Below are 24400 nucleotides of genomic sequence, written 5' to 3'. Positions count from 1 at the left end.
AATAGAAAATGCTGGAAATCTCAGTAGGTCAGACAGCATCTCTGGAGAGAAACAGAGTTCACGTTTCAGGTCAATGACCCTTTGTCAGAACTGGCAAAAGTTTGAAATTATGAACTAAATGGTACAAGTTTAAAGGGGGTGCAGGAACAGAGACCTGGGGGTGTATGTACACAAATCTTTGAAGGTGGCTGGACAAATTGAGAAGGCTATTTAAAAGGCATATGGCTTAAATTAATAGAGGAATAGAGCACAAAAGCAAGGATTTTATGCTGAACCTTTATAAAACACTGGTTAGGCATCAGCTGGAGTGTTGTGTTCAATTCTTGTTACCACACCTTAGGAACGATGTCAAGGCCTTAGAGAGAGAGGGTGCATAAAAGATTGATTAGAATGGTACCAGGGATGAGGGACTTCAGTTATGTGGAGAGACTTTAAAAAAAATTCATTCATGGGATATGGGCGCACTGGCAAGACCAGCATTTATTGCCCATCCCTAATTGCCCTTGAGATGGTGGTGGCGATCCGCCACCTTGAACTGCTGCAGTCAGTGTGGTGAAGGTACTCCCACAGTGCTGTTAGGGAGGGAGTTCCAGAAGTTTGACCCAGCGACGATGAAGGAATGGTGATATATTTCCAAATCAGCATGGTGTGTGACATGGAGGGGAACTTGGAGGTGGTGGTGTTCCCATGCACCTTCTAGGTGGTAGAGGTCGTGGGTTTGGGAGGTGCTGCCGAAGAAGCCTTGGCGAGTTGCTGCAATGCATCTTGTAGATGGTACACACTGAAGCCACAGTACGCCGGTGGTGGAGGGAGTGAATGTTTAAGGTGGTGGATGGGGTGCCAATCAAGCGGGCTGCTTTGTCTTGGATGGTGTTGAGCTTCTTGAGTGTTGTTGGGGCCGCACTCATCCAGGCAAATGGAGAGTATTCTATCACACTCTTGACTTGTGCCTTTATAGATGGTGGAAAGGCTTTGGGGAGTCGGGAGGTGAGACACTCGCTGCAGGATGACCTGCTTTTGTAGCCGCAGTATTTATTTGGCCGGTCCAGTTAAGTTTCTGGTCAATAGTGACCTTGCAGGATGTTAATGGTGGGGGATTCGGTGATGGTAATGCCGTTGAATGTCAATGGGCAGTGGTTAGAAGGTCGCTTGTTGGAGATAGTTATTGTCTGGCGCGAGTGTTAATTGTCCTTTATCAGCCCAAGCCTGAATGTTGTCCAGGTCTTGCTGCATGCGGGCATGGACTGCTCCATTATCTGCGGAGTTGCGAATGGCACTGAACACTGCAGTCATCAGCGAACATCCCCACCTCTGATCTTATGATGGAGGGAAGGTCATTGATGAAGCAGCTGAAGATGGTTGGGCCGAGGACACTGCCCCGAGGAACTCCTGCAGCGATGTTCTGGGGCTGTGATGATTGACCGACAACCACCACAACCATCTTCCTTTGTGCTCGGTATAACTTCCCCTCCCCTCCCCCTCCCCTCCCCCTCCCCTCCCCTCCCCCTCCCCTGATGCCACACTCTGCCCTTGACATCAAGGCAGTATTTGACAGTCATTCTGACCTCGTCTCTGGAATTCAGCTCTTTTGTCCATATTTGGACCAAAGCTGTAATGAGGTCTGGAGCCGTGTGGTTGTTGGGCAGAACCCAAACTGGGCATTGTTGAGCAGGTTATTGGTGAGCAAGTGCCACTTGATAGCACTGTCGACGACACCTTCCATCACTTTGCTGATGATTGAGAGTAGACTGATGGGGTGGTAATTGGCCAGATTGGATTTGTCCTTTTTTGTGGACAGGACCTACCTGGGCAGTTTTCCACATTTTCCGGTAGATGCCAGTGTTGTAGCTGTACTGGAACAGCTTGGCTAGACATGCGGCTAGTTCTGGAGCACGTCTTCGGCATGGCAGCCGGGATGTTGGGGTCCATTGCCTTTGCTGTATCCATTGCGCTCAGCCATTTCTTGATATCACGTGGAGTGAATCGAATTTGCTGAAGGCTGGCTTCTGTGATGGTGGGGGCCTCGGGAGGAGCCGATATGGATCATCCACTTAGCACTTCTGCTGAAGATGGTTGCAAACGCTTCATTAAGCCTTGTCTTTTGCACTCGCGTTTTGGGCTCCACCATTATTGAGGATCGGGATATTCATGGAGCCACCACCTCCTGTTAGTTGATTAATGGTCCACCGCCATTCACTACTGACTGTGGCAGGACTGCAGAGCTTTGATCTGATCCGTTGATTATGTGTGTCTATAAGCATGCTGCTTCATCTTTTCAGGATGCATGGATTCCTGTATTGCAGCTTCCCTGGGTTGGCACCGTATTTTTAGGTACGCCTGGTGCTGCTCCTGGCATGATGTTATGATCTGGAATGACGGGCAGTAAGGGTGGTGGAAGCAGATTCAATAGTAACAATCAAAAGAGAATTGGTGAAAAACTTGGAGGGAAAAAAATTACATGGCTATGGGGAAAGAGCAGGGAAGTGGGATTAATTGGATAGCTCGACCAAAGAGCCGGCACAGGCACGATGGGCTGAATGGCCTTCTGTGCTGTATGATTCTATGATCAAGGCATTCCTTGAAGTGGTACCCTAAGGTTCAGTGTTGGGCCATTGCTGTGCTGATCTATATTTAATGTCTGATAGAATTATTGTTGAATGGTTAAAAATTATACTAAATTGGGGTGGGGTTGGTGGATTTTGAGGCAGGCAAAGCACCCAGGGGTCGATAAAAGGAATTGGATAAAATCTGAAATGAAATTCAATAGATAAGTGCATAATCCATACTCTTACAAAAAATGGATGTTGCAAGTATATATTTATGTAGAAATAGCTGAAGGCCAAACAGAAATTGATCTACACGAGAGTAAATTTGGCATTTAACTTCAGATGATTGTTGCAATTGTGAACGAAGGGATCGGACTGTTTAATTATATTGGTAAGTCAACTGAGTGAGAAAAAAGATGTCCTGCATTTTGTATGCCCTGGTCAGACTTTTAATGTCTTGTTAACGCCTTGCTACTCCCGTCGTGTCAATTGCAGATAAGGCCATCTCTGATCTCTTCCTCGTATTGCGCTCCACCCACCTCTCATCCCACCCCCCAACCTCCTTCTGTGTCTGTCCCTGGAAAAAAAAACACTCCCGACTCTCTTGCAACTTCACTTATGAACTCCCAACTGTCCAGTCTTTGGCCCTTCATTCACCATGACATTTCTGCAGCTATTGATCTGCTCAATCACACCCTCATCACCACCTTTGATGCCCTGGGCCCGGTTAAGACAATTACTCTCTCACAGCCCTGAATTTCGCTCCCTTAAGACCAAGGGCCTTGAATGGATATGGAGGACAACTGGCTTAGCCATTCACTGCCAGATCTGACTGGACCACACAAAGCATTATCGGGTCCTGCTCTCATCTGCCAAAATTGCTCACTATTCCAGAATCATTCTGGAATGTAAAGATAAACCCCGGCTTCTATTTTCCTTGCTAACTGTCGTTTTAAACCCTCTCGCCAGTCTCCATACTCACCTCCGACAATAAGTATGAGGAGCTCATGGATATCTTTGTCTCTAAGATTGAGACCATCCGTTCAGCCGCCTCTGCCTCTCCCCTTCCTTTCCCTAGCCCACCGGGCCAAACATCCTCGAAGGATCACCCTGACTAGCCCTGACCTCAGATCCTTCTCCAGTTTCTCTACGATCTCCCTAAATGACACCTCCGAGCTCATCCTATCCATGAGACCCACTTCCTGCTCCCTTGACTCTCTTCTCACTGAACTGCGATGACCCAACTTCCTTTTCTGACTCCCATGTTTGTTGACATTGTCTCCCTCAAATCTGACGTCATCACCCCTTAAAAGAAAACCTCGACCCCTCCATCCTTGCAAATTTACTGCCCCATCTCCAACCTCCCTCCCTCTCAAGTCCTTGAACGTGTTGTTGCCTCCAAAATCCATGCCCATCTTTCCCGCAACTCCATGTTTGAATCCCTCCAATCCGGTTTCCGCGCTTGCCACAGTACTGAAACTGTTCTCATCAAAGTCACAAATGACATCCTTCATGACTGTGACAAAGGCAAACTATCCCTCCTTGTCTTCCTTGACTTGTCTGCAGCCTTTGACACGGTTGGCCACTCAATCCATCTCCAATGGCTCTCCACCGTCGTCCAGCTGGGTGGCACTGCACTTGTCTGGTTCCATTCTTATCCATCTAATCGTCGCCAGAGAATCACCTACGATGGCTTCTCTTCCCGCCCCCACATCGTTGCCTCTGGTGTTCCCCAAGAATCTATCCTTGGTCCCCACCTATTTCTCATCTACATGTTGCCCATTGGCGACATCATCCGGAAACACAGCATCAGATTCCACATGCACGCTGATGACACCCAGCTTTACCTCACTACCACTTCTCTCGAACCCTCCACAGTCTCTATAAATTATCAGACTGCTTGTCTGACATCTAGTTCTGGATGAGCAGAAATGTTCTCCAATTGAATATTGGGAAGTCCGAAGCCATTGTTCTACAAACACCGTTCCCTAGCCACTGACTCCATCCCTCTCCAACTTCTGTCCTGAGGCTGAACCACACTGTTCACAACCTTGATGTCATATTTGACCCTGAAATGAGCTTTCGACCACATATCCGCAGCATAACTAAGACGGCCTATTTCCACCTCCGTAACATCGTCTGTCTCCGCCTTTGCCTCAGCTCATCCTCTGCTGAAGTCCTCACCCATGCCTTTGTTACTTCTAGACTTGACTATTCCACTCACTCCTAGTTGGCCTCCCACATTCTACACGTCGTAAGCTAGAGGTGCTCCAAAACTCGGCTGCCAATGTCCTAACTCGTACCAAATCCCACTCACCCATCACCCCTATGCTCACTGACCTTCATTGGCTCCCGGTTAAGCAACGCCTCGATTTTCAAAATGATCATCCTTGTTTTCAAATCCCTCCATGACCTTGCCCCTCTCTCTATCTCTCTCATCTCCTTCAGCCCCACAAGCCCCCGAGATGTCTGCACTCCTCTAATTCTGCCTTCTTGAGCATCCCTGATTATAATCGCTCCAGCATTGGTGGTCGTGCCTTCCGTTGGCTCTAAGCTCTGGAATTCCGTGCCTTCTTCTCTGCTTCTCTCCCTCTCCTCCTTCAAGACGCTCCTTAAAACCTACCTCTCTGACCAAGCTTTTGGACACCTGCCCTAATTTCTCCTTGTGTGATGCGGTGTCAAATTTTTTGTCTCATAATACTCCTGTGAAGCACCTGAGGATGTTTCAGTACGTTAAAGGTGCTAGATAAATACAAGTTGTTGTTTACTTCTATAAAATCCCATCTCCGTTGTCTCCTTTCAAGACTAATGAGCGCCAATTTCTCCAGTCTTTTCTCGTAACTGAATCCTTTGACACTCTTCATCAGCTACGTGGCTTTTCTCTGCACCAGCTCCATTGTTTGACTGTTTTCTTTCTATCATGGTGACCAATTTGAACATGTCAGTGCACCCTGTCCAAGGCATTGTACTATTATTGCATGACCTCTTTCATTTTATACTAACCCACCCGAGCAATCATTCTATTCGCATCATTTATTGCTGTTTCACAGTCAGTCGAAATGTTAAATGCCATGTTTATTATCACAACCAGATCCTTTTTAGCTATTTGTACATAGTATGTACCTGTGACATACATTTTTTCCACTGCTGTGCAGTATCTTGTACTTGCCTATTGAATCAGCCACTGACTTATCCCATTACAGATTTTATCCATCTCCTTCTGTATAGGGCTTTGGCTGTCTTGCCAACCCCTTGACCTGTTTGCATTATGTTTCTGTGCGTGGCACAGTGGGTCGTACTCTCGCCTCTGAGTCAGTAGGTTGTGGGTTCAATTTCCTCTCCAGAGACATAAGTGCACACTGCAGTACTGAGGGAATGCAGTGCAGAGGTGCCGACTTTCAGATGAGTTAAACCGAGGTTCCGTCAGCCATCATAAAAGATGTGGACATAAAAGATCCCATGGCACTATTTCAAAGAAGAGTGTGTGATTTCTGCCTGGTGTCCTGGCCAGTATTTATCCTTCAAACAACATTACTTTTTAAAAACAAAACCCAGATTATCTGGTCATTATCACGTTGCTGTGTGTGGGTCCTTGCTGTGTGCAAATTGGCTGCCACAATTTCTACATTACAACAGTGACTACACTTCATAAGTACTTAAATACAAGTTGTTGTTATATTTCATTAGCAGGAAAGTGCTTGAAGGATGTCCTGAGGTTGTGAAATAAAGTCTTTCAAAGTTATGAATATAGATTAGAAATCGGAGGGGCCTCAACATCGTGTACTGGGGTAGCTCCCCCACTCTCCAAATAATTTCCCGAAGCTACCTTCTCTTCACTCAATTTCTTAACACCCGGGTTTTACAATGATTTCCCACTATGTTCAGTTTCAGTAATAAGCCTTTCATTTAGAACTTTAAAAAAAAGGCTTTCTGCTATTAAGTACACCATGTGATATGATTTCCATTATCCATTTGCAGTTTCACTTTTTCCAAAGTCAAGAAGGTTTATCAGGTCTGATCTTTCCTCCTCAAAGCCATGATGGTTACCACATTTTTATATAAGTTCTGATCAAGTTTGCTCCAGATAATCAGTTCCATTATTTTATCAGGTATTGATGTTCGACTGATGGATTTGGAGTGGCCTGAACTAGATTTCTCCTATTTCCTGAATATGTATCCTAAATTAGCTTGTTTCCAAACCAGTGGTGGTATCTCCTTAAATTCATTGACTGTGCTGAAGTTTAAAAAAAAAATGTAAATAAAAGCATAGCACTTCACCTTGTATTCTTCAACATTTTATTAATTCTTTGTTTTGTTTTCTCTCTTGGTTGTATTCCAAGAAACTGAAAGTTGCAAATTCTCTCCCACAGATTTTAAATCAAGTAAATATCCTGACAAAGTATAGAGATTCTGGGGGTGGGAGGTGGCGGGCGGGGGGGGGGGGGGGGGCGAGGAGGACTCTCAAATATCCTCCCTTTACCCAATGTCACCTGAAGAGATGGTTCAACGGCCAATGCAGGCCTACCAATACTATGCTCGATCTTTACGTGTGAGCCTTGCAGTGTGTTGCTCGGCTATTTTACCATGATGGACATCACAACCAAGCATGATGATGTCTTGATCTGACCTCTGCATTCATGTGTTTTTCTAGTATGAATCATTGGAGAGTGATCATGAATGGGAACCCTGACCGATCTCTCCTGGGGACACAAAGGCCAATTGCACTGTTCTTGTGGTTCAGATGGGGGAGATTAGAAGAAGCTTTTTCATGCAAAATGCAATTATTGGAATTTTGTATGCTTTCCGCGTGAACTGATTGTTGCTAAACTGATTACAGCATTCAGAAAGGTACTGGTTAATAAAGAATGTAAAAGTTTATGGGAATAAAGCAGGAAAGTGAACCTCTATGGCCTGGCCCTTCCCTATCTCTGGTCTGACAATCCTCCGAGATATCTGCACTCCTCCAATTCTGGCCTCCCGCACATACCCTGTTTCCATCGCTCCACCATTGGCGGCTTTACCTTCAGCCCCAATCTCTCGAATTACTTTCCTAAACCTCTCCGCTGCTCTTCCTCGCTCTCCTTTAAATTGCTCCTTAAAAACAACCTCTTTAATCAAGCTTTTGGTATCATATCCTGATCTCTTTTTATATGGCTCGGTGTTAAATTCTTTCGAATTAGGCACTTGAGAGGTCTTGAGATGTTTTATTACGTCAAAGGCGCTATATTAATGCAAGTTTTCTAAAATCTTCCCAATAGACAGTTAAATTCATCATGGGCAAGAATGGCTGAATGCCCTCTTGTGCTAAAATTGTTTCTATGTAACTCAGACCAGGGATTGAACCTGACACCCTGGTGATCTGTCTCCATTGAACCACTTGAGAACAAACATCTATCTCTCCAAAGAGTCTTCACATTGAAATTTTCAAGGATCAAGAGTAACATTGAACTTTTTGGCAAAGACTGTCCAGTAATGCCCTTTTACACCTGCATTTTTGCCTGGTACATATGCTTGCAATGTTATAGATGTTTGCAATGTTATAAAGGTTCTTTGAAAATCCCAGGAGAACGGCTGAAACTGGGGATGTTTTGGCTGTAAGGACTGTATTGAGGCTTGGACAGGGTTTTGGTTCAGCAGCTCAGTAACAATGTGTTGGCTCTAGGATGCTTCACAATCCAATTTAGGTCATGGTGTACATCCAACTGTTTATACCTAATTAAATGGTTTGAATCTGGTCCCTTGAGGATGGTGGATGATGTACCAGTAGGTATAACTTGTATGAATATGGTGGGTGCTCCCAAGTTCTTCCAAACTAAGAGCAGTATTACACAAGCATAGGTGATACAGCATGTATATCTGTTATTTAAAGTCTTCGAAGGAGCTGGTGTGCAAATTGGATGTGGCCAGTATAACCTGGCCAGCACTGGAAGCGGCATTATTCAGTACACTTCATTCAAACTGTCAGATTAGGTATAATAAGGATATTAACACAGTGGAAGGGGCAGTCTAACCGCTCCATTGGGCTAGTGATTCTGTTTCAACATTAAATTCTTTGCTGCCATGCACAGGAAGTTTTGTGTGCAGGATTCTCGGACCATAGATTACGAGTGTCTACAGGACAAAAGTACAACACAGCAAGCCAAGTTTATTTTCTATGTATGGATTAGTTGTATTTTTCTTTGGACCACTGATATGCGTGAGTCACCGCTGCCTCACGATTCCATAGCTCTCAAGTAATAAGATCCATGTTCATGCAGAGGGTCTGAAACTGAAAGTTGTTTGAAGATTTATTCAGACCTTGTACGTAGTCTGATTGATTGATTTGTCCTGCTGTGAATTTTGTTTGCCTATTTCTCTCCTCATCCTATTGGTAATGAGAATGTGAGCAGTTCATGGGTATCAGATAATGCAAAAGTGTGTGTTTTTCATCCTTGAGTCTCCTAGGGAGTACCCTATTCTTCCTTTTGCTATTTTATTTTTTTCCCTGTTAATTGTCTAATATCCTGTCTCTACTCTTCATTTTCTTAATTTATTTTTCTTTAATCTGAGAGCTCTACTGTTTGCTGCCTAGTTTGCATTTTTTTCTCTGCTTGCGATTTTCACAAACTGATTTTTGCACAGACTAGTAGCAGAAGCACTGTGATGCTTTTTTTGATTAGTGTAACCATTTTCTCCATGCTGCCATTGATAATATGGAGCTCATACTGCTTCTGGTTAGCCAGGATTAAGGGATGAGAAGTTCACTCTGCAAAGAGCTGAGCAAAAAGTAGCTGTGGACATTTGTGACTTATGGGACTTTGACAGCAGATCAAGGCTATACCTGGGATGCCAGTGACCTAATCCTAACACTTAGAAGGAAGTTGAGACATGTTCACTTCATTTGATGCTAATTATATGCACTAAAGGAAGCATATCTCTACAGTATACAATGCTGCAATGTCTGTCAATCTCAATGATCTGCCACTCTAATAACTAGGTGGGAAATTACTTAATCTTTCAGCATCCATCGCTATTTGAGCCTGGTGATGTCTCATCTGCATGGATAGAATTTGGCATGGTGAAATTGTCACACAAAGTAACTGCTGTAATATTTGTTCAGTTGGAACTTTGGAAGCTCTTCTGTACTACATGTAGGGTTGGCAACTCTGGTTGGAGGCATTCATGGAGGTTTTATCATGTGACATTTAATCATGTGGCATCTGATTGCGTGATAATTGTCTGTAGTTTGTAAATATTCTTGCAATTACCTTTTTATAAAAGTTTTGACCCCTGTAGTTGAGTATCTTTGCTCATGCCAACCCTATATCCAAACACCTCTAACTCTAATTTGACTGTACAAACATAGCTTTCAAAATGTCATTGTGAAATATAAAGATTGTGTAAATCAAAGTTGCATGTTTTAGAACTCTTTGGGCGTGGGGGGAGGAAAAGAAGTAATGGACTGAAGAAGAAATTTGCTTAGTATCCTAGACTCTTTATTTAAAAATAATAAGCAGTACACAATCCATGGATCTTGCATAATGTAGAGGGTAACGACTATCCCCCCCCCTCCCCCCCCCCAGACTCCAGTGAATTTGCTTACCAGTTGCAGAACTTGCAGACTGTGCTCTTGAACACAGTTTAATAGCAGTTTTCTCCTGGTGAAGGGGTTCTGCTCCATCTGCCACGGTAACGTCGCTGGAAGTGCAGCCGGATCCCACTTCTGATGGGGTTACCATGGCGGGACACGACCGGCTACCAGAAAATTCTGGGCTGTTTCGTAAAATGGCTGGCCTGAGAATGGTTGGCAGCCTAAGATAGACAGCTGCAGCAGAGCCAGGGAGGCAGGTTCTGGGTTTAATGGGGAAGGAATTGTTTCAACTGTTGCATCAGCAGATCTCACGCGAGACATATACAAGTACGACTGTGCGAACCGCAGAATCATCTCCATCTTCATCATCATCATAGGCAGTCCCTCGAACCGAGGATGACTTGCTTCCACGTCAAAAAGTTCACAGGTGTTTCAATGATGGACCTAAAATTCCAGGTCCGAACTAAATCTTGAAGGGTGGGAGATGCCTGTGCTTGGATTTTTTTTAACATGTGGTGACTGTTGCACACCAGCCACCACATGAACTTGACAGATCTAGGTCTTGGTCCAGTAGCAAGGATTAACCAAGACGACTGGAGACCTGCTCTGCTGCACGGACCTAGTATGCACACACATCGCAGTGTGGGCTGGCCCATGCTGCCTCTGGGCCCCGAACTCTCGCCTCTCCTGGGCTCCGATCACATTCCTCTACAGTCTCTCGCCGCTCCTTCGCCCCGATCTCACTGCTCCTGATGTACCTGCCCACGCTCCAATCACCGACCTGGACCTTGGTGACATCCCTGTTCGCTGCCGTTGCTCTCCTGCACCAGCACGTGCTGCTCCCTGGTATGCTGCCACGCTGCGAGCACCATCGGAGCAGGTCGGGGAGCGGAAGGAGCAGCATGGCAGCCTAGCCCAGCCGTCTGTGCGGCCCCCGGCCTGCGAGCACCATTGGAGCAGGCTGGGGAGCGGAAGGAGCAGCATGGCAGAATCATCATCTAGTTTGTTAATGGCAGTGTCCAGTAGGTTAATCTTTCATTTTGGGAGATTGTCGGCCAATCCAGGAGAGTTAGCAGCCTAAATTAGTCATTTCTGCACCAAGGATTAAGTATTTGAATTACATGGAAATTACAACATACAAACAGGCCGTTCGGCCCAAGCAGTCCCATGTTGGTGTTTATCTTCCACACGAACAATTGTCCTAAGCACATATGCCTGCCCTGTTCCCATGTCCCTTTATCCCTCTTTCCTTCAACCATGTATCTAAATCTATTCTTAAATGTTGACATGGTCTCTGTTTCAATCACGAACTCTGGTATTGCATTCCACAGCCATTACCCACTATTAAAAAAAAAAACATGTTTTCCTGCTCTAAATCGCTTGCACACAATTTTATATTTATTCCATTAGTTTTTATAACGGCTATATATTTGAGGTGCTGCTTTTAATGCCTTGTGAACGTGAGCCACCAAATCTCACTACTCTTGGTGGTGGGGGTCTGGAGCTCCCTGTCTGGAAGGGTGGTAGAGGCAGAAACCCTCACCACATTTTAAAAAGTACTTGGATGTGCACTTGAAGTGCCGTAATTTACAGGGCTACGGATCAAGAGCTGGAAAGTGGCATTCGGCTGGATAGCTCTTGGTCAGCCGGCGCGGACACGATGGGCCGAAATGGCCTCCTTCCGTGCTGTAAATTTCTATGATTCTTCCACATCGCCCATCCTTCACCCATTCAAAATTTAATGAAATCTTTTAAAATTAAAATGTACCACCTCACAGTGACATTGGATTCCATTTGCCACATTTGCCCATTGCACCATCCTGCAGCTGCTTTTGATTCTCAATCATTTACTGTGTATCTTATTTTAGTATTGCCTACAAATTTGGAGACTACTTCTAGTTGTATATCCAAATAATTGATGTGCACAGTGAACAGAAGTGATCCCAGAACCCTGTGGCACACTGCTATCTAATTGCTGTTTCCTTCCTTCTAACCAGTTTTAATGCAATTTGTGGCTGAGAATGTGAGACAAAACCCTCTACGATCTAGTGCTGGGCAATTTTTTACATGCGTTAAAAATACATGTTAAATCTCTAATACCTGCAAAAAGATTACAAGGTAATGTGACTAATACTGATCCCTCTTTGCTAGAAAGCATCTGCATGTATTACGTTACAATGACACGGTTGAGATTGGGAACCCAGCTAAGGGATTATTTGTACAAATCCAGATCCAACTGATAAAAGGTGTGTTTTGATCTAAACACATATGCCAATGTACTCCCCTGAAAGTAAAACTTTAAAAAATGATTTTGTTGTCTTTTCTCCAAGTTCATTTCCATGTACTGTACTGGTGTTCTAGCATTCTGTTCCTGGGCAACAAGAGGAGTAATTTTATTTAAATTGTCAAGAAATTGAGCAGCTGTCTTTAAAAATGATTTAAATCCAAAGTAGTGAAATGTTGGTGAATTTTAAATTATTTCTGTGCTCACATTAATGTCATGTTAATCATGTCTAGAGCCCAAGCTTGGTGGTGTAGTTGATTAGTACACTGTCTTTTCACCCATGAAACTTGGCTTTACATCCAGCCCGGATTGCTGAAGCTTCTCAAATATGCACCATCTTAGGGTCCTATAAACAATAAGCTTCATCATTCTCAATCTGCATAATACCCATAATTTACCATAAAATTGACAATCATATTGGGAAGTGTAAATATTTGCTCTTTTGTCTGTGACTAATGACCAAGAGATGATGGGAGGAAGGGCCAAATAGGGTGCAGCTCTTCCGATGGATCAGTGATTTTACGCTGTGAATATCTGAGCCAGTAGGGTCCCATATTCAATACTCAATCTGTGCTGAATTAGCTGCGCCCACTGGGGCAGCAGTGGTTCTAGAATTAGCCTAAGTGATCCCTAGATTGGGGAGGGGAAACATTGTCATGGTTCCTACTCGTGATTGCCATCCAGGATTTCCTTCTGGAATTGCACATTTGGGGAGAGGATACAGTTCAGCTGTTATGCCTTCTCTTTGACCCATATAGTTGAATTTCCTGCCAGCACTTATCAGGGCTCACGCATGAGTAATGGACACTTGGGGGAAGTACAGGAGGGTGCGGTGGAACAATACTTCTTGGAAGAGGAGAAAATCAGCAAGAATAAAAACTACGATACTGAAGATGCATTAGATTAACACACGGGCTCCTTTAACTTTAGGGTTTTTCTTTAGATTGAGATGTTTTACATCCAGTCTGATTTTAACTTTGAACTTCCAAAAATTGGAACTGAAGCCCCACACAAGTGCTACTTTGCACAAGTGGCACTTTGGTACAACAGGAGTTTACTTAGATCAGTCCTAGGTTAGAGATAATTTGAAGAGCAAATCTGTTCCTGCAGTGAGTAATTTTGTCCCAGGTGTTTTCCATTTATCTGGTCTTTTACTGCAGTGTTGTCAGTTGCAAACTCTTAGAAATGGGCTAGGAACACTGAATTTATTTCCTGTTAAATTGTATGTAAAATTTATGTGGGCTTTCTTCTGGAAGATACTTTGCAGTATTAGTTTTTCATGCACGTCTTGCTAGTGGTACAAAAATGCCTTCTAACCGTGCAGTTTATATCCGTGTTTCAGTAATGTAAACATGGTGCCTAGTGCTATCTGAGTATGCTCTTTGATCTACCCTCCCAACTGCCTCCAGTCCAGAGTGTAGGGTATGGTGACACTTTTTAACTGTCTAGTGGCATTTCTGTATACTGTTTGATAAGATCAAACACTTGATATAACAGATCAGTCCCTGGCAAGAATCTGCTGGAGACCCTGTGGGTAAAAGTTTTTCTTTTCAAGTACCAAATGCGATTTCTACAGAATTGGCCTTAAGATTAATTCTTAATATGGCATACATTTGCCAGAAAATTGCTGTATGCCATATTAATCCTGGGGGTTTGCTAACTATAATAAGTAGAATCATTGCAATTTCAGCACAAACAGATAGCATTCAGACAATTGTGCTTGTCCCAGTGCTAACTCGACACTGGAGCTGTCTACTCTAATCTCATTTCTTTGCTCTTCGCCTGCATACTTTTCTTTGTATATATCTAATTTCCACTTAAATGTCATAATTGACATCAGCTTCAGTTGTCACAAATGTAACGCCCCTATTTAAAAAAGGAGGCAGACAAAAAGCAGGAAACTATAGACCAGTTAGCCAAAACATCTGTGGTTGGGAAAATGTTGGGGTCCATTATTAAAGAAGCAGTAGCAGGACATTTGGAAAAGCAAAAGTTGGTCAGGCAGAGTCAGCATAGATTTATGAAGGGGAAGTCATGTTTGACAAATTTGCTGGAGTTCTTTGAGGATGTAATGAACGGGGTGGATAAAGGGGAGCCAGTGGATGTGGCGTATTTGGACTTCCAGAAGGCATTTGACAAGTTACTGCACAAGATAAAAGTTCACGGGGTTGGGGGTAATATGTTAGCATGGATAGAGGATTGGCTAACTAACAGAGAGTCGGGATAAATGGTTCATTCTCTGGTTGGCAACCAGTAACCAGTGGCGTGCCGCAGGGATCAGTGCTGGGACCCCAACTATTTACAATCTATATGTTAACGACTTGGAAGAAGGGACTGAGTGTAATGTAGCCAAGTTTGCTGATGATACAAAGATGGGAGGAAAAGCAATGTGTGAGGAGGACACACAAAATCTGCAAAAGGACATAGACCGGCTAAATGGGCAAAAATTTGGCAGATGGAGTATAATGTTCGAAAGTGTGAGGTCATGCACTTTGTCAAAAAAAATCAAAGGGCAAGTTATTATTTAAATGGAGAATAAGGGGCCGTCCATTTAAAACTGAGATGAGGAGATTTTTGTTCTCTGAAGGTTGTAAATCTTTGGAATTCGCTGCCTCAGAGAACTGTGGAAGCTGGGACATGGAATAAATTTAAAACAAAAATAGACAGTTTCTTAAACGATAAAGGGTTCTGGGGAGTGGGCGGGGAAGTGGAGCTGAGTCCATGATCAGATCAGTCATGATATTGAATGATGGAGCAGGCTTGAGGTGCCATATGGCCTACTCCTGTTCCTATTTCTTATGTTCTTATGGTATATTCTAATGACCCACTGCATTAAAAAATCTCGAAGCACTAAACCAAAATTGATGCCCCCCTTGTTACAACTTCATCAACTATTGAAAATAATTTTTCACTATCCTCTCAAGACCTTTCATAATTTTGAGTACTTCTAAAACAAAACAACTTGTACTTGTCTGTTGCAGTGAATATAGCCCTAATTTTTCAAGTTTCTTATCATTATTATATCCTTTCATACCTGGTAGTACCTGAAGCCTCTAAACTTAACTATTCCAATGCTCTCCTAGCCGGCCCCCCATCTTTGTGTCAGCCTGTGGCTCAGTGGGTAGCATCCTCTCCTCTGAGTCAGAAGGCTGTGGGTTCACTGCAGGGACTTGAGCACATAAATCTAGGCTGACACTCCAGTGCAGCGCTGGGGGAGTGCTGCACTGTCGGAGATGCTGTCTTTCGGATGAGACGTTAAACCGAGGCCCCATCTACACACTCGGGTGGACCTAATTGATCCCATGGCACTATTTCTAAGAAGAGCAGGGGAGTTATCCCCAGTATCCTGGCCAATATTTATCTTTCAATCAACATAACAAAAAGAATATTATCTGGTCATTATCACATTGCTGTTTGTGGGAGCTTGCATGCGCAAATTGGCTGCCGCGTTTCCCACATTCCTCGGTAGTCTGTCGTATCCAACAAAGATGTGCTAATCATCAATGGCATGTGTCTTCAAGTGGCTGTACAGGCCAATTCTGGATGCACATAGTCTCTTGCATGTCAGACAAGGGAAGTTCAATGTGCCTGATGCTGACAGTACTGCCATCTGATGTCTCCTATCTCTAGTGTCCCGCAGGCGTTGACATCGGCTTTCTTCGAAGGTCTGGCAGGCAGTCCTCGTGAGGGTTCGCCACTGGATTTTATTAGCTGCTGTATTCTCGAGGTCCTTTGGTCGGATGCCACAGTACTGGAGGTTAGCCTTGATGCAATCTTTGTAGCACTTTCGGGGGCACCCATGGTGTCTTTGACCTTCACAGAGCTCGCCGTGCTGACGAGGGATCCTTGACTTATCCATGCGGATGACATGTCCAGCCCACCGGAACTGGGCTCGCATGATCATCACCTCGATGCTAGTTGATTGTGCTCTCTCCGGAACCTCAAAGTTTGACACCCGGTGTTGCCAGCGTATGTGGAGTATAGATCTGAGACTGCGCATTTGGAAAGCTTCCAATTTTTTGATGTGACGCCTGTAGGGTGTCCAGGTCTCCCATCCATAAAGGAGAGATGAGGGAACGACTGCTCCATACACCAACAGTTTAGTTGACAGTCGGATGTGGTGGTGACTCAACAACTTAGTGCGCAAGCGACCAAGTGCCTGGCTGGCTTTACAGATCCTTGCATCAATCTCCTTGTCCAAGGACCCATCACTTGATATGGTGCTGCCACATTACAACAGTGACGACACTCCAAAAGTACTTCATTGGCTTTAAAGCGCTATGAGACATCCGGTTGTCGTGAAAGATGCTATATAAATACAAGTTTGTCTTGTTTTCCCACGACATAAACTTGAGCTCCTCCAAATCTCTGCTGCCTGTATCCTAACTCGCAGCAAGTCCCGATCACCCATGTGCTTGCTGACCGACATTGGCTCCCGGTCCAGAAACGCCTCAATTTAAAAAATTCTCATCCTTGTTTTCAAATCCCTCCATGGCCTCGCTCCTATCGATCTCTGTAACTGCTACATCCATCCGAGATCGTTGTACTTCTCCACATTCCTGATTTTAATCGCTCCATCATTGGCGGCCGCCTGCTGCCTAGGCTCTAAGCTCTGGAATCCCCACTTTGCCTCTTTCCCGCTCTCCTTTTAAGTTGCTCCTTAAAATCTCTTTGACCAACCTTTGGTCATCTGTTCTAATATTTCCTTATGTGGCTTGGTGTCAAATTTTATTGGATAACACTCCTGTGAAGCACCTTGGGATGTTTTACTGCGGTAAAGGCGCTATATAAATGCAAGTTGTTATTGGACCTATGGTTCCCCAAGCTTACCACCATTGGGGTTTTCCTCACCTCACGTCTGGCACGGTTGTAGTCTAATTGCTAGAGATTCAGTGCTATGATTAGTGAACAACTCCATTATCATTATCATGCGACTACCAGGATGGTAGAAGGTGAACTTGATGAACCGTCGTCTTTTTTCATCGAGCAATTCCTGTGTTCCTATATCTGGGCATTCTTCTAACCTGTCTTGGTCAGTAAATGTCAATATTTCCTCTAGGTCCATATACATGGTTCGTCTTGGTTTTGCTTGTCCCAGGCAGAGAGAGATTTTTATTTTTCTCTCTTGTACATAATAATTTGACAATTCTTTTTCTTTAGTCCCCATTTGTTCTATAGTTCTGAAATATATTGAATTCAGGGTGGTGCATTAACCCATTAGCCTAAGGATTAATCTTTAGCTTCTCTGGGTAGAGAATCATGTTGGGATCCCAGTCTTGACTGCCATTTCAACCTGCCTGCCCCCATTTCTAGAGGTTGATGGATGGAAAATTATAAATATGTGGAGGAAAAGCTGTTGAGGTTGGTTCCCTAGTTCAATCTACCAGGCCATTATTGTATAGCCTTAATGGCAGCAAGTCAAAGTCTGTGGCCTATGGTTTTCATGGTATGGTCTCTTGGATTAAAATAATTGGAAGTGCAGTAATACTAAGGGGCATGAGAGTAATTTTCAATGACTAGAATACTCAATCTTTGTTCTGACCTGTTTGTAGTGCCTGTGGCTGATTGATCAGAATGGGTGAGAAGCCTCTCTGGGAGCAGATTGGAAGTGGCTTTGTGCAACATTACTATCAAATTTTTGACAGAGACCGGAGTCAACTAGGATCATTATATGTAAGTATGAACTGGATACTATACTGATTTGCCATAATTTTTCTTTTTCTTCAATGTGGCATGGTTAGAAAAAAAATGACACACACTTTCTCACACTTATGCATAAATGTTGGTAAGTGAGTAACATTGTTATTAAGATTCAAAACTGCTGCATTAGAGGATTTTAATTGATGAATTTATTTTAAAGTCAATCCTCATTCCATAGCAGGTTTTTTTTCAATTACAACACTGTTATTATCCTATTTCCTTTCATAAATTGTACTTTTATGTTTCTATTTTTAGTGTATAGTATAGTCTACTGATAATTCCAAGCCATTTTTTTGCAAAAATGTTTTGAATTATACAAGAATAATTAAGCAACATAACTAACGTAGTAAAGTGGAAAATTAATGATCAGATACTTTGAATTCAGCAACTTTGAATTAAGAGTAGACTGCACTTTGTATGACGAAAGGGCTTTTTTTTTGCTTGTGTAGTAAATAGAAAATGTCACTGGGCAGGAGCTGTACACTTGTATTTGAGATTCAGGTTAAAGTGCATTGTTGGCAAACAGAACAGCAAGCTTTATTCTATTTGGTTTACAATAGTACTACACTTCAAAAATACTTCATTGGCTGTAAAGCGTTTGGGACGTCCCAGTGGACGTGACGGGCGCTATATAAATGTAAGCCTTTCATTCTTTGATCTGAGTGTTCTGTGTTGACCGTAGGGTGACAAGTAGGGTATTACTTTTCTTAATCCTGATATCCCTAATCTTAAACACAGTGCTCCGTCCCAGAATATAATAAGGAAAGTTTATCCACTTGCTATATACGAGAAATTTCTGGTGCAAATGTCATCAGAGGTTTTGATTCAGATCTGGGGTTTCAGTGCATTCATATTGCAAAACTGAATCACATTGGAGAGCCAGAAACTTTTTTGTGTCCTTGCCATTGATACAAGCAGGCGATTCTGACATCAGCTCGGTAACCATGTATAATTTTAAAATACCATCATGTGGCTAATAACTGAAAGGGTCTAACTTGATTGGTGCCAGATCACCATGCTACTTAAACCACAGTAATTTCCTAAGTCTAAGTTATCTGAAAAATCTTTCAGACATTCGCAGGAATTTAGAAAGCGGGTGTTCCAGATCTTCTATTAAATTTTGGGAGTTTCTAGTGGTTGTGTTTTACTTCTCGAAGAGATCAACTGTTATTTTCTGAATATCTTCTGAGATAGTTAATGAACACATTTGATTTTGAGTGTATTTTTGTTTCAGATTGACGCATCATGCCTTTCTTGGGAAGGACAGCAGTTCCAAGGTAAAACTGATATTGTGGAAAAAATAATTGTAAGTATATTGAAAAAATAATATTGTTCATAGCCCTAATAATGTTTGAACAAATCCACATTTGGACAGCTGTAATTTTGAATGTAACTATACTGACAAACTCACTATCTGCTTCAGATTACTCAGTACCAAACCAAGCATTTAAAGTTGTAAGTCTAGCAAAACCTAATTAGCTTCTTATGGTATATTGTTGGGTTGCTTCTTTGATATTTTGGAAGAGATTTACTGATAATATAACATCGTCCTCATAGGCAGTCCCTCAAAATCGAGGAAGAATTGCTTCCAATCAGTGAGTTCTCAGGTGGCTGTACAGTCCAATGCGGGAATTACAATCTCTGTCACAGGTGGGGCAAACAATGGTTGAAGGAAAGGGTGGGTGGGGAGCCTGGTTTGCCGCACGCTCCTTCCGCTGCCTGTGCTTGCTTTCTGCATGCGCTTGGCGCTGAGACTCGAGGTGCTCAGCGCCCTCCCGGATGCTCTTCCTCCACTTCGGGCAGTCTTTGGCCAGGGACCTCCCAGGTGTCGTTGGGGATGTTGCATTTTATCAAGGAGGATTTGAGGGTGTCCTTGAAATGTTTCCTCTGCCCACCTGGGACTCGCTTGCCATGTAGGAGTTCCAAGTAGAGTGCTTGCTTTGGGAGTCTTGTGTCAGGCATGCGAACAATGTGGCCTACCCAACGGAGCTGGTCGAGTGCGGTCAGTGCTTCAATGCTGGGGATGTTGGCCTAATCGAGGACGCTAACGTTGGTGCGTCTGTCCTCCCAGGGAATTTGCAGGATCTTGTGGAGACATCGTTGGTGATATTTCTCCAGTGCTTTAAAGATGTCTGCTGTATATGGCCCACGTCTCTGAGCCATATAGGAGGGCGAGTATCACTACAGCTCTGTAGACCTTAAGCTTAGTGCCAGATTTGAGGGCCTGCTCTTTGAACACTCTCGGCCAAAGGCTGCGTTGGCACACTGGAGGAGGTGTTGGACCTTGTCATCGATGTCTGCTCTTGCTGATAGGCTCCCGAGGTATGGAAAATGGTCCATGTTGTTCAAGGCTATGCCGTGCATTTTAATGACCGGGGGACAGTGCTGTGTGGCGGGGTCAGGTTGGTAGAGATGTCTTACGGATGTTTAATGTAAGACCCATGCTTTCGTACGCCTCGGTGAAGGTGTTGATGATGACTTTGAGTTCGGCCTATGAGTGCGCAGACGCAAGCATCATCCGCATACTGTAGTTCGATGACAGAGTTTGGGACGAACTTGGATCTAGCCTGGAGGCGGCGAAGTTTCAACAGGTTCCCATTGGTTCTATAGTTTAGTTCCACTCCAGCGGGAAGCTTGTTGAGTGAGATGGAGCTTTGCAGCAAGGAACATCGAGACGTGGATTGGGTCTGTGGTGGAACCGTTGGTCAGGATTACGGCTTGCATGTCATCGTGGAGCAGGCGGAGAATGGTGACAAACATTTGGAGGCATCCTAAACGGAAGACGACGCTCCATAGTCAGTCACAGTTGACGGTGTCAAAGGCCATTGTGAGGTCAAAGGCGGCCATGTACAAGGGTTGATGCTGTTCTCTGCATTTCTCTTGGCGTTGCGCAGTGAAGATCATGTCCGTTGTACACCTTAGTGGACGGAATCCGCATTGCGACTCTGGGAGGAGCTCTTCAGTCACTGGGAGAAGACGATTGAGGAGAATTCTTGCAATGACTTTCCCAGTGGCCAATAGCACGGAGATTCCTCTGACGTTACCGCAGTCGGACTTGTCCCTTTTTTTGAAAATGGTCACGATTGCGACACCTCAGATCTCCTGACATGCTTTCCTCCTTCCAGATAAGAGAGTTGAGGTCAAGCATTCGTGCCAATAGTGCTTCTCCACCATACTTTAGTGCCTCGGCGGGGATTCCATCTGCTCCTGATGTCTTGTTCTTGAGCTGAAGGATGGCCTTTTTTTTAACCTCGTGCAGGGCTGGGGTTTTGCTGAGATGGTGGCGAGTAGCTTGCTGCGGGATGGAGTAGAGGACACGCGCGTCGAAGACAGAGTCTCGGTTAAGAAGATCTTCGAAGTGCTCCTTCTAGCGGACCCTCATTACCTCGGTGTCCTTTGAGTGCCTCTCCGTTCTTGGCCAGCAGTAGGGTGGGGCCTTGGGTGCTTGGGCCGTAGGTGGACTTGACTGCGCTGAAGAAACCTCGAAATGTCGTGGTTGTTGTCCAATTGCTGGATTTCCTGTGCTTTCTCCACCCACTAACTATTCTTTAGGTTGTGGGTTTTTTGTTGGACCTCGGCCTTCAGCTGCCTGTAGAGCTGCTATGCCGCTCCCGAATTGGGTTACTGCATTTGGTTCAGAAATACCTTGCGCTTGTGGCTTATTTGCTGTTTGATCTCCTGGTCATTCTCGTCAAACCAGTCTTGGAGTTTCCTGATTGAGTGACCAAGCGTCTCTTCACAGGCACTGGTTATGGAGGCCTTGAGGGCAGACTAGGCGCTGAAGGCACTCTGCATCTCGGGGTCATTGAGGCACTGACTGTATAGGGCTTTCTTAACTGGGTCTTTGAGCATCCCAGCATTGATTTTTCTGCGACATTGTTTCTGTTGCCGTCGCTGTTTTAGGGATGTATTGATAATGATGGAGCGGATTAGGCGGTGGACCGTCCAGCAGTCGTCTGCTCTTGTCATGGTGCAGGTGGTGCACCCGTCCTTGCAGTCCCTTGCATGGACAATGATGTAGTCGAGCAGATGACAGTATTTGTAGCGAGGGTGTTGCCATGGTGCCTTGTACTTGTCCCTCTCTCAGAACAAGGTGTTGGTGAAGACAAGGTCATGTTCTAGGCATTTTGTCAGGAGCAGGATATCGCTGGAGTTGATTTTCCTTACCCACTCTCTGCCGATCACGCTTCCCCAGAGGTCTGTGTCCTTACTGACTCTGGCGTTGAAGCCGCCAAGGAGGATTTGTTTGTCATCCATAGGGACTCGGGACAGGGAATGTTCGAGGTTGGAATCGAGTATTGGAGCGTACGTGCTGATTACTGTAGCACACTGATTCTGGGCTAGGGTGAGCCGGGAGAGTCATGAGAAACATAGAAACATAGAAAATAGGTGCAGGAGTAGGCCATTCGGGCCTTCGAGCCTGCACCGCCATTCAATGAGTTCATGGCTGAACATACAACTTCAGTACCCCATTCCTGCTTTCTCGCCATACCCCTTGAACCCCTAGTAGTAAGGACTATATCTTTAACTTTTTGAATATATTTAGTGAATTGGCCTCAACAACTTTCTGTGGTAGAGAATTCCACAGGTTCACCACTCTCTGGGTGAAGAAGTTTCTCCTCATCTCGGTCCTAAATGGCTTACCCCTTATCCTTAGACTGTGACCCCTGGTTCTGGACTTCCCCAATATTGGGAACATTCTTCCTGCATCTAACCTAACCTGTTTAAACCTGTCAGAATTTTAAACGTTTCTATGAGATCCCTCATTTTTCTGAACTCCAGTGAATACAAGCCCAGTTGATCCAGTCTTTCTTGATCGGTCAGTTCCGCCATCCCGGGAATCAGTCTGGTGAACCTTCGCTGCACTCCCTCAATAGCAAGAATGTCCTTCCTCAAGTTAGGAGACCAAAACTGTACACAATACTCCAGGTGTGGCCTCACCAAGGCCCTGTACAACTGTAGCAACACCTCCTTGCCCCTGTACTCAAATCCCCTCGCTATGAAGGCCAACATGCCATTTGCGTTTTTTTAACCGCCTGCTGTACCTGCATGCCAACCTTCAATGACTGATGTACCATGACACCCAGGTCTCGTTGCACCTCCCCTTTTCCTAATCTGTCACCATTCAGATAATAGTCTGTCTCTCTGTTTTTACCACCAAAGTGGATAACCTCACATTTATCCACATTATACTTCATCTGCCATGCATTTGCCCACTCACCTAACCCATCCAAGTCACTCTGCAGTCTCATAGCATCTTCCTCGCAGCTCACACTGCCACCCAACTTAGTGTCATCCGCAAATTTGGAGATACTACATTTAATCTCCTCGTCCAAATCATTAATGTGCAATGTAAACAGCTGGGGCCCCAGCACAGAACCTTGCGGTACCCCACTAGTCACTGCCTGCCATTCTGAAAAGTACCCATTTACTCCTACTCTTTGCTTCCTGTCTGACAACCAGTTCTCAATCCATGTCAGCACACTACCCCCAATCCCATGTGCTTTAACTTTGCACATTAATCTCTTGTGTGGGACCTTGTCGAAAGCCTTCTGAAAGTCCAAATATAGCACATCAACTGGTTCTCCCTTGTCCACTCTACTGGAAACATCCTCAAAAAATTCCAGAAGATTTGTCAAGCATGATTTCCCTTTCACAAATCCATGCTGACTTGGACCTATCATGTCACCTCTTTCCAAATGCGCTGCTATGACATCCTTAATAATTGATTCCATCATTTTACCCACTACTGAGGTCAGGCTGACCGGTCTATAATTCCCTGTTTTCTCTCTCTCTCCTTTTTTAAAAAGTGGGGTTACATTGGCTACCCTCCACTCCATAGGAACTGATCCAGAGTCTATGGAATGTTGGAAAATGACTGTCAATGCATCCGCTATTTCCAAGGCCACCTCCTGAAGTACTCTGGGATATGCAGTCCATCAGGCCCTGGGGATTTATCGGCCTTCAATCCCATCAATTTCCCCAACACAATTTCCCGACTAATAAGGATTTCCCTCAGTTCCTCCTCCTTACTTGACCCTCTGACCCCTTTTATATCCGAAAGGTTGTTTGTGTCCTCCTTAGTGAATACCGAACCAAAGTACTTGTTCAATTGGTCTGCCATTTCTTTGTTCCCCATTATGACTTCCCCTGATTCTGACTGCAGGGGACCTACGTTTGTCTTTACTAACCTTTTTCTCTTTACATATCTATAGAAACTTTTGCAGTCTGTCTTAATGTTCCCTGCAAGCTTTCTCTCGTACTCTATTTTCCCTGCCCTAATCAAACCCTTTGTCCTCC

General features: G+C 44.3%; 1 protein-coding gene across 7 annotated transcripts in view; it reads left to right on the top strand.

Annotated features, from left to right (window-relative positions):
- Nucleotides 1-24400, top strand: part of nutf2 (nuclear transport factor 2) — a 63141-nt gene that overhangs the window by 6224 nt on the left and 32517 nt on the right. For 4 of the 7 annotated variants that reach the window (XM_070897941.1, XM_070897943.1, XM_070897942.1 and 1 more), the window contains exons 2-3: nucleotides 17953-18073; nucleotides 19335-19406. In XM_070897941.1, the coding sequence (XP_070754042.1) occupies nucleotides 17975-18073; nucleotides 19335-19406 (171 nt within the window). In that variant the 5' untranslated portion in view covers nucleotides 17953-17974. The remainder of the gene's footprint in view (nucleotides 1-17952; nucleotides 18074-19334; nucleotides 19407-24400) is intronic. The other 3 variants (XM_070897938.1, XM_070897939.1, XM_070897940.1) reach the window with 2 other exon arrangements.

The sequence above is a fragment of the Pristiophorus japonicus genome, chromosome 13 (assembly GCF_044704955.1).
Source record: "Pristiophorus japonicus isolate sPriJap1 chromosome 13, sPriJap1.hap1, whole genome shotgun sequence".
NCBI classification, from domain to species: Eukaryota; Metazoa; Chordata; class Chondrichthyes; family Pristiophoridae; genus Pristiophorus; species Pristiophorus japonicus.
Note: the sequence above shows the minus strand (reverse complement) of the source record. Positions and strands in the feature narration are given on the sequence as shown.